This window comes from Triticum aestivum, chromosome 2A (assembly GCF_018294505.1).
Source record: "Triticum aestivum cultivar Chinese Spring chromosome 2A, IWGSC CS RefSeq v2.1, whole genome shotgun sequence".
NCBI lineage: Eukaryota > Viridiplantae > Streptophyta > Magnoliopsida > Poales > Poaceae > Triticum > Triticum aestivum.
The window spans coordinates 22,228,793-22,239,715 of NC_057797.1; the positions used below are offsets into that span (position 1 = coordinate 22,228,793).

The 10,923-nt window shown below is 44.9% G+C and overlaps 2 protein-coding genes across 3 annotated transcripts; one reads left to right on the plus strand and one right to left on the minus strand.

Annotated features, from left to right (window-relative positions):
• Positions 1-2,080: 2,080 nt before the first annotated feature.
• LOC123187140 (F-box only protein 7) lies at positions 2,081-4,482 on the plus strand. 2 transcript variants are annotated; one of them, XM_044598914.1, is made up of 2 exons: positions 2,081-2,419; positions 2,489-4,482. In XM_044598914.1, exon 2 carries the CDS (start codon positions 2,793-2,795, stop codon positions 4,197-4,199), a length of 1,407 nt encoding a protein of 468 aa, XP_044454849.1. In that variant the 5' UTR covers positions 2,081-2,419; positions 2,489-2,792; the 3' UTR covers positions 4,200-4,482. The 2 variants fall into 2 exon arrangements, with proteins under 2 accessions (XP_044454849.1, XP_044454850.1); XM_044598915.1 differs by having other exon boundaries at positions 2,495-4,482.
• Positions 4,483-4,602: 120 nt separating this feature from the next.
• On the minus strand, positions 4,603-7,023 carry LOC123187141 (uncharacterized). The gene is made up of 3 exons (XM_044598917.1): positions 6,053-7,023; positions 5,623-5,769; positions 4,603-5,532 (listed from the first exon to the last, which is right to left on the minus strand). The coding sequence occupies exons 1-3, from the start codon at positions 6,635-6,637 to the stop codon at positions 5,374-5,376; spliced, it is 891 nt and encodes a 296-aa protein (XP_044454852.1). The 5' UTR covers positions 6,638-7,023; the 3' UTR covers positions 4,603-5,373.
• Positions 7,024-10,923: the final 3,900 nt, after the last annotated feature.

The window sequence follows — 10,923 nt, forward strand, 5'->3', positions numbered from 1 at the left end:
CAAGAAATACTTGTGGCTCTCTCAATTGATCCCAACAACAAACCACCTTTTACACAGCAGGAAGGGGTGCTGAGATACAAAGGCAGGATATATGTGAGAGCTAATACTACTGCTCAGTAACACATTTTACAAGCTGTGCATTCTAGTCGAGTGGGTGGCCAATCTGGCACTACAGCCACTTACCATAGAATCAAAACAATATTTGCCTGGCACATCTTAAAGAATCATTTTGAAGATTACATTATACAATGTACATAATGCCAGCAACCTAAGATGGAACACACTAGGTTACCAGGGCTACTGTAGCCTTTGAAAGTGCCTAAGGAAGCCTGGACTATGATCAATATGGATTTTGAGGAGGGGTTTCCCAAGTGAAACACTTATGACTCTGTAGTTGATTCAGTGTACCTAAAACTGTTCTCTCCCAAGTGAAAACAAGTTCCAGTAAATATGGCCATTTTATCCCCCTTAAACATCCCTTTACTGCTCCTCAGATAGCACAAATTCTTGTTGACAGCATTTACAAACTGCATTGGTTGCCTAAAGAAATCATTTTCGACAGAGATCAGAGATCCACTGATCACTAGTCATTTTTGGCAGCAGCTATTCAAACTGACAGATACTCGACTAAACATGAGCAGCGCAAGGTATCCAGAAACTGATGGCCGGACTAAAAGGCTGAATCAGTGCCTTGAAAATTATCTACAGTGTTTTGTTTATGCTTGACCAAGCTCAAAAGCACATGAAAGCTGAAGCAAATAAAGTGGAACGTCAGTTAGCTGTAGTTGATTCAGTGTACCTAAAACTGCAGTCGTATGTTCAGATGACAATTGCTCGATGCAGCAACCAGAAGTTGCTATTCAAATAATTTAGACCATTCCCAAATCTGCAGAAAGTGGGCTCCGTGGCTTACAAATTTCAGCTTCCTGAAAGTAGGAAGATTCATCCGTCCGTCCATGTCGCATTACTGAAAAAAGCGGTTCCTCCAGCATGAGAGGTATGTTCGGATTTACCTGATGGTTGTGCTAACTCAGCCCAGGTGATGCAACCGGAAGATGTCCTGGACCGCCTTGCGATCAACCATTCCGATGGTACTAGCTAATACTTGAGTACTGGTCAAATGGAAAGGGTTATCTGAAGACCGGGCGACGTGGGAAGATCTCGAAGATATACATGATAGAAAATGTTTGTCTGTCCCCTGTTCATATAAAATGAAAAAACATGCATTACTAAGTTAATAGCAAATGAGGAATAATATGCATACAAGTGAAATGTGAAAACGAAACATAGTATTAGTCCATGCATTACTATTTACGTTGCACACTAGCATTGTCTTAGTTTCTAATCATAATAGATTACAACTCTTTGCACATGGATCATAACATACTAATTATTAAAATACCATAACATACTGCCTATGCTACTCTCATACCATTGAAAGAAGCTCAACACCAATGGCAGAGCTTCAGCCACTTCTCTGGGCGGGCCAAAACATTGGCTTGGTAATTTCGCTTTGAGGGCCCAGATTCAGTACCAGTCTTCACTGAGTTCCTACTGGGGTGGGCGGGCCATGGCCTGGTTTCCCAGGCCCAGCCGTAGCTCCGCCCCTGCTCACCACCGTGGCCACTGCCTCAACCGAAGATGTCGAACTACGATCGCGCAAACTAGCACCGATGACCCAACAATACAAGACCACTGTGCACACTGGCGTGACCTTGCGAGATGGTGAAATTCTCTCGGTGTCGTGTCCGTGCCAAGTCCTCGATAGTTTCATCATATGGCACTTATATGCCAAGTTCGCTGACGATCAGATCGCTATGTTAATAATTGTGGGAGCTAGGTTCGGGCCATCAGATGATAGACAGAGTCAACATGGCCAAACCTGCTACTGAGTACACAAATGTTTTTAGAGAAAACAAATAAATGATTTTTGTGAGAGCAAAATGATTTTTTTAGGGGAAGCAAAATGATTTTTTAGGGGGCTATGCACTGCCATGGCTTCGTGGGCTTCGTGGGCCTGACCCCGTTGACGTCTCCGCTCTCAAAAATGGGGAAAAGCGAGGACAGAAAAGGAAAAAAACCACCTCAACCAGCGATACTGCTCCACCTCACGCCGCTCCACCGTTCCCACTCCGAGCGCCGCCGTCCTGTCGCCACCACCGCCGCTGACGGCGGCGCGAAGTAGAAGCTCACCCCCGCGGCACGAATCGCCGTGTTCCCTCGACCCAGAAGCTATTCCACCTCACACCACTCCACCGCTCCCAATCCCAGCGCTTGCTCATCCCCGCGGTTCGAATCGCCGTCTCTCTGGCCTCAGTTCGGACCGACAAGATCCCCGTTGCCGTCGGCGGCTGGCCACAGTTCGAAGCCAGCTTGCTCCTCCCCCGGACGATTAATCCCCTCTGCTCGCCCGCCGCCGGTTAGTGCTCTTCCTTTCGCCCTTTGCTTGCCGGTGAAGAACATGGAGCGTGACTCGGAATTCCTGCAGGAACAGGCTCGCTCGGAATTCAGCACAAGTCGGAATCCGTGTTGTAGCACTAGAAGCGCCCTGGGAATCGGATTCAGTCCATATCCGTATTGTTCTTGGGCTCGGATTTGCTTCTCCTACTGGAATTTGAATCGGCTGGTGATCTATCTGTATATAAGTATCGCCAGGAGCCAGCCTTTCCTCTGCAGAAATTTGCGTTCAACTTACTGAATTTTTTGTCAGTTTGGCCCAAGCTGAAGATATCTGCAGAGAGATTTGTCAGTTTGGCCGAAGCAGAAGATATCTGCAGAGAGACTCTGCTCCAATGGAGTCATGTAGTGTTGCCAGGATAATGAGCTTAGGGAAGCTTGCTATACACAGGACGTATTTGTGCACCCTAATCTTCAGAAATTTGCCAAAGCTGCTAGGCTTCACTCCCAGTTCACTGAAGAAATTCTGCAAAGCTGAACATGTTGAGCTACAACTGACCAAGAAGACTACACTAGGCACACTGCCGGAGCTGCCTCCGGACATCTTGATGGGTATCTTTGCCACCCTTGAGATCCCTGACCTCGTGCGTGCCGGCTCTGTCTGCTCCTCCTGGCTTTCCGCATACACAAGCCTACGGAGCCTTGGGCAGTACAAACTCCAGCAGACGCCATGCCTCCTCTACACTTCCGAATCCGCTGGTGAGAGTGTTGCATGCCTCTACAGCCTCGCGGAGAAGAGGTCGTACAAGTTAACTCTCCCGGAGCCGCCTATACGCACTAGGTGTTTGATCGGGTCCTCACATGGCTGGCTGGTAACTGTTGACGACAGATCTGAGATGCACCTTGTCAATCCCATCACATGTGAACAGATTGCTCTCCCATCAGTGATCACCATTGAGCAGGTGAACCCCATAGTTGATGAGTATGGTGCTCTCCACAAGTATGAATTCTCATGGCACAGTGGAGCCCGTGGTGTTTATAGCTCGCCATCAATCTTCGCTCTTGACAAGCTGCGGCATGAACTCCACTATAAAGCATTTGTTTTCCCTGATACATCCACTGGAAGCTACATTGTCGTGCTCATCCATGATCCAATGCGTCAGCTCTCTTTTGCAAGGGTTGGGGATGATAAGTGGACCTGGTTGCCACCTTATGATGACTATAGTGACTGCACTTACAAGGATGGCTTGTTGTATGCTGCATGCACTTACAAGGGAGAACTTCACACCTTTGATCTTAGTGGCCCTGTGGTCACAAGGAAGACGATTATAAGCACACCCAGGGAGTACGACTGCGAGTACATGTACGTTGTTCAAGCTCCATGGGGTGGTCTGCTACTTATATGGAGGATCTTTGAGGATCATAATGTAGAACCTGAACCTGGGGCATCTGTGTTTTGGAACACTACGCAATATAGGATATATGAATTTGACGCTGCTGGAAGTAAACTTAAGGAAATCAATTGCTTGCGTGACCATGTGTTGTTTCTTGGGCATAATCAATCACTTTGTCTTGGAGCTGAAGAATATCCGTCTCTCAGGGCAAATCATGCCTACTTCACTGATGATAATTCTTTATGGGCATGTGGATTGAAGAATAATCACCGTGATATGGGAGTTCTCAACTTGGATGATAACAGCAAGGAGGACCTTGTGTCTCCGCAGCTTTGGTCAAACTTTCCGGCCCCAATGTGGATTACACCTGATCTTCGAAAGATGAACTTGGCTTCAGGGGGAGATTGAAGAAAACAGATCGATGGATTCAATGAAGCAACTAAGATATGGCTTGCCTGTACCTAGTTGGCTCTGAATAAATAGTTTTGAGTTTTATCTGCTTGCATATGTTATAATCATGTAATTCTCCAAAGTTTAATTGATTTATGTTCTTGTTCTTATCATTTTTCTGTCGTATATCTTCTCCTATGCTCATGTCGTCCTATTGTGGTGTGTTAATGTCCAGGATACCATGTTTCTCAAGTGTAACACTTCTTGGTTTGGTATAACTGCAGGGAATGGTATTTCTTTACAGTTGTTGTTTATTTCAGAGTGCGCATAATTGCTCTTTCAGTGCACCTGAAGATTTCTGTTGGTAGTTGTCACTTGAAGAAATCACAAATATTTCTGTCGGGTTATGTGATTTACTTTGCTGCATGCCTTCTGGCAAAAAAAAGCAAACAAACCATCTATTGTTTTGAAATTAAGATGTTTTCTTCCGTCCACTATTGAGCAGGGCTTTAGCAAGACTGTCCATTTGGAGCTACTCAGACAAGCGACGATACTTGCATTGAGAATTTGAGATATTGGTTCCAATATTTAGACTTGTTGCCTCTGAATAAATGGTTTTGAGTTTCATCTGTTTACATATGTTATAATCATGTCAACGGAAAATTGAGTGATATGGATACCTGATTGCTTTATTTGAAAAAATCAACTGGCGGTATATATATTGAATCTTCGCTATTTCCAATAAGTAATGTCTGGGCTGTCAATGTTACACTAGCGTAACGCTGCTGGGTTTGGAATAACAGCAGGGAATTGTCAGGTTATGTGATTTGCCTAGCCGCAAAAAATAGCATGTCTTCTGGCAATAAAAAGCTAACAGATCCATCTATTGTTTTGAAATTAAGAAGATGTTTTGCAAGATCCAATCATGATCAAACACTTGATCCCAGTCTGTACACACTAGCTTCAATCTGGTTTACTTTAAGCCTGAATGAGTAGCAGTCTATTTTACAAATCGCAGCATGCCTAAGAGTTTCTTCATTCTCAGCTATGAATGAATCATCTAAAGAACGAAAAAAACAGAGAATTTGCATCGCTCTTCAGGTGGGCTTCCTCGTCTCCATCATCACAGCATCATGACAGCAACTAGATTTGCATCACTTGTTAGCCTGACCTTTCTTGTGTACATCAAAGATCAGATGTACCGACGCCACCAGCCTGGGGGGAAATCGTGCACGAAGCGGCTGTGCAGTGCCAAATCACGTCCTGGACGTACTCGAACATGGCAGCCAGCCACGGGGCAACGGACACTCGCTCCCTCTTCGCTATGGTAACGCTGACAGTGCCCAGGCATCTACAAAGAAACTTAAGACTGTAAACAATGTCGGGAACACAAACAGAACAATTGATGGTGTTTACAGCAAGAGGTGTATGAGTTACTGACCTCCCAAGTGGCAACAGTGAAATTACGAGAGCGCTGAATTTCAAAGACGCAAAAGTGACAAATTGTTGAATTAGCCGGACAGCTTCTCCTGCAATAGTCGACAAAAAGATCGACTATGTGCCTGGGCACATCCACCCCATCAACAACCTGAAGAGAGGAGGAAATGAAAGATGGTGATCATCTACAGAAGTTTAAACCTTTCTGAACCTTGACACAAGAATATTTCTGCTACAAAGTTTTCTCTGAACCTGACACAAGAACCCTTCCTACGATGTACAATATTCAGGATCTACAAAGTTTTCTCTGAACCTGACACAAGTTTTCTCTGCTACAATATTCAGGATCTACAAAGTTTTCTCTGAATCAAGTTTTAACTCTGTTTTGTAGATTACCACCGGAGGAGGAGGAGAAGCTGGGGCGACGGACTTACCACCGGAGGAGGAGGAGAGGGCTGGGGCGGCGGAGGTAGCGGCGGCGGAGGCAGCGGCAGCGAGGGAGGACGAGGTCGACGCCCACGGGGATCGTAGAAGATAGCCGTGCCACGCGCTGTCGGCCTCGGCGGCGTCCTGGGCTCGCTATCGCCGTCTCCGTACACAGCCTCCTGCTGTCGGACGCGGGAGACGAGGAGTCGGCGGCCGTGGGCGAGCGCGCGGCGCTGCAGGGCGTGGCCGCCGAGCTCCAGGGCGCGCCACAGAAGACGAAGAGGGCGGCCGAGGGCGAGCGCGGCGCGCTGCAGGGCGCGGCCGCCGAGCTCCAGGCCGCGCCTCAGGAGACGAAAAGGCCGCAGAAGATGGCGGCCTCCGCGCGCCATCCCGCGCCGAACGACGCGGAGGAGATGCCGGCCGCCGAGCGCCACCGCGCGACAGAGCGGCCAAAGCAGAGCGCGGACGGCGGGGCCTCCGCGCGCCGTCCCGCGTCGAACGGCGAACCGGAGGCGCTCGCGCAGGGGGCGCCCCTCCTCTCCGAGCTGCGCCGCCACGGGGTGCGCCTGGACCCGGCGGGGCCTTCTGGGCATCTCGCCGGCGCCGGGTTTCTTGGCCTGTGCCAAGAAACGCTGTCTCGGGCCAAGAAACGGCTTCTTGTGCCAAGAAAGCTCGAGTTCTTGGCGGCGGGGCCGGCGGGCGGGGGTACGGGGCGAAGAGGGCCGGTGCGCCGCCGACGGTCAGCCGGGTGGGGGTGGACGCGGCGGAGGTGAGCCGGTCAGGCGGGGTATTTTTTCAGAGAGTTTTTCAGAGGGAAGAAGGGACGGCCATGTATATATATATGAAGCGCTGGTGTTCTCTGTTCGGTTGCGTTCCGGCCCACGAGGGAGGGATTTGGCCCATGCTCTGCTTTCTCTCTAGAAAAAACACATAATTCTTCCTTTTGCTAATTTCAGTTACTAGAAAATGGCAATGAAAATTTTACAGAGAAACAAAGAGTGACCCTAGTTAACCCGGAATTTTGGTTAAAATCGAACCTGTAAATATGCAGCCAGCCGTGGTGGAGAACTATATTGCCGACGGTCAGAAGAAGGGGACAACCACTATGGGCCGCGCTATTCCATAGAGCCGGGAAGCACACACACAACGGTGAGTGAAGCCTTGCCCGAAGATTGTTGATGTCGTCCAGGATACGCAAGATGCCCATGAGGTTGTGGCCGCCATCACCATGGCCTTGCCGGCACCTCGATAGCAGACTCTAGGCGGTGAGCCAATGGCCGACCGCCCCAGAGCCATGCCATGTCACTTATGACATGCTGACAACGGCCCCTGGTGTTGAAGCCAGAGAAATCGACGTTCTTAGACGTGATGACAACGACCCGAGTGTTGATGATGAATGCACTTGCATTCTTAAGGTCTAATAGGAGCCGCAAAAAATAGTAACATAATTTGATGTCGTCGTGAAAGGTATTTATGATGCTCATGAGGTTGCGGCCACCGTCATCGAGGCAACAAAGGTGAAGGATTAGAGATTTCAACGAGGGGAGGGGGTCAAGGTTGAATAGACACTAGTAACTTTTCTTTTCTTGGTTGATTTTTGGGATTACAGAATATTGAGTCCTCTGGCTATTAGAAATTGCTCCAAAACTAACACTCAACATTGACCGGCCTCTAGCCGCTCGTTCGGTGGTGAATCTGATTATTGACAGGCCAACCTTGACCAGTCAGTGAAGTTGAAGTTGTCAGGGCCTAATGGCGCTATCACAATGGGACTTTCCCAAGACATTTTTTGTTGAATGCATGGTTTAAAACTTCGACGATTGTTTTTCAGAATTCCGTGAAACCTCCTTTTTTAGGGTGACCGGATTTTTTGCATTTCGTTCCATGTTTTTTGGTAGGCTTAAATAGACATGATAAAATGGTCCTCACATGTCGCCCAGAAACACTGTAGTAGATCACTATCAACCTACTCTATAGGTCTTGAGGACAAACTCCCCGGTTGCGACAAGTGTCGCACATGCAATGCTCCACTTGTCACCACAAGGTGAAGTCAAAGTGACCTTTGTAAAGGGTACCCTTATGTAGTGATTTCGGCGAAAAACGACACGTCACTCGCGTGGCTCAGGCCGACAACTGCTACATGGGTCAGTGCCGCGCACGCGAGTCTCCTTCAGCAAATGAGAGCGAGAATGAGCACCTCCCAGCGAGCGAGCGAAGGTGAGTTTTTTTTACTTCTTTTTACTTTCAACTAATAAAAATTTTGACTTTCGAAAAAAATTCAAATTCTAAAAAACAATTCGCGAAGTTTTTGCAATAAAAAGTTAATCAATACGTAAAATTTCATGATTTTGAAAAAATGATCACAAATTCAAAAAATGATCGCAAATTTTAAAATGATCAATTAAAACCATTTGAGAATTCAAAAAAATTCATCAGTCCAAATATGTTTCTTTATTTTTGTGTGAATTCCTAATATGTTTTTCCTTGGTTTTTTCGTTTCTTTCTTTAGTTTTCTTCTGGTTTTTGAGTTCTATATTTTTCTTTTTCTTTTTATCCGAACATTTCTACATTTTATTACACATTTTACATTTTTATATACATATTAAAAATTTACAAATGTTAGATTTTCCAAATACATGATTAGCCCTTTTTCATACTCATGTTTCTTTTCAAATATTTGTAAACAAAAGTTCAAGTACACAATGAAACATTTTTTGGGATGGTATAATTTTCTAAAACTATGCATTTTTACACTGTATAATTTTTGTTTTGTTAATATCACGAACATATTCTTGAAAACCATGAATATTTTTGAAACGTAACATACTTTTTTTAATAGTAATCCCTAGTGATCTAAATGCTCTTATATTTCTTTACAAAGGGAGTACAGATTGTTTTTTATTAATTACAGGAATATTGTTTTACATAGTAGAAAGAATTTTGAAACAAGTGTACATTTTTTAAATGTCACAGAAATTTTTTATTGTGCTAACTAGTTTTTAAACTATGTTAATATTTTTCATATTCGAAGTAACTTCTTTAAATAAATATAGCAAATTTCAAAAATATTTTTTAAAATATATGTACTTAGAATGTCTCAAAATATAAACAAATAATTATAAAAAGAAAAGAACGAAGCTGGTGAAATAAGGTCACTGGGCCGGCCACTTAGCGCTCGTAAGGCTAGGCGTACCACTGTCGAGACAAACACGCATCCAGCATTCTCTGTTGTTTTTTTCGGGTTTCTCTGTTTCCGTCTGTCGTTAGCGAGGTGTTGAAATCATTAACTGAGGAGTACTCTTTCTAAAGATAATTATCATCTCCTTAGGTTGCAACTAGGAATATTCCTTTTTCGTAGATTTGTTAATTCAAAATGTTTTATCTCTTAAATTATGCGTCCAAATCGTGAACCGTTCCTACCGTTGAATTGAGATCTTCCAAAATAGATCTCATGTTAATAGGTTTCAACGAACGTTTTTCCATGAAAAAAATGGAAGGAAAAAACCGAGCCGGAAGCCTGATTTTTTGCCTCAATTTTTTCCTTTCCGAGTGCGCCTCTCATGGAAGCAAATTTGTGCCTCTCGCGGAAGTGGAAAAAAATATATGTTTTTCCCTCTTGGTGAGGCACAACTATGACTCTGTAGGATCGTAAGTAGGTCTAGGGGTGATTAGACTAATTAACCAAATAAAATCGAGCCGTTTCCCAATTTTAGTTCTTGGCAAAATTTAGCAATTCACACAAATCAAGCAACACCCTACAGATGCAAGTCTAGATAGTAGCCAGCGCAAACTAACAACTTTGCATATGAAACGTAAAGGAGGGATCAGAGAAATCAAACACAGTGATGAGACGATGATTTTCGGCGTGGTTCTGATAGGTGTTGCTATCGTATATCTACATTGATGTAGACTTCAACCAATGGAGGATAATAGTTGCACGAGTCCAGAGAGGGCTTCATGCACAAAGGATCCACGAAGAAGTAATCTTATCTATGCCATCATGGCTTCCGTCCATAAAGGACTAGCCTCACTCGGGGTAGATCTTCATAGAAGCACTGTAGTAGATCGCGATCAACCTACTCTACATGGATCAAAGATTTCAGTAAAGATGAAAGTTGTATACACCCAACTTTTCTTTTCTTAGTTGATTTTTGGGATTACGCAATATTGAGTTCTCTCGCTATTAGAATTTGATCCAAAACTAAACCCTCAACATTTACCGGCCTCTAGCCACCCGTTCGGTGGTGAATTTGATTATTGACGGACCAAACTTGACCAGTCAGTGATGATGAAGTTGTCAGGGCCTAATGGCACTATCACAATGGGACTTTTCCCGGGACAATTTTGTTGAATAGATGGTTTAAAACTTCGACGAATGTTTTTCAGAATTTCATGAAACCTCGTTTTTTAGGGTGAGCGAATTTTTTGCATTTCATTCAATGTTATTGGTTAGGCTTAAATATTCATGAAAAAATGGTCCTCAGATTATCAGATCATAGTAATCAGCATGTCGCTCAGATACACTGTAGTAGATCATTGTCAACCTACTCTACAGGTCTTGAGGACAAACTCCTCGGTTGCTACAAGTGTCGCACATGCAATGCACCACAAGATGAAGTCAGAGTGACCTTTGTAAGGGGTACCCTTATGTAGTGATTTCGGCGAGAAGCGACACGTCACTCGTGTGGCTCAAGTCGACAACTGCTACATGTGCTCGGGTCACGCACGCAAGTCTCCTCCAACGTACGAGAGCAAGAGCGAGCATCTCCCAGCGAGCGAGCGTAGCTGAGTTTTTTTACTTCTTTTCATTTTCAACTAATAAAAATTATGACTTTTAAAAAATCAAACTCAAAAAAATAATTCATGAAGTTTTTGCAAT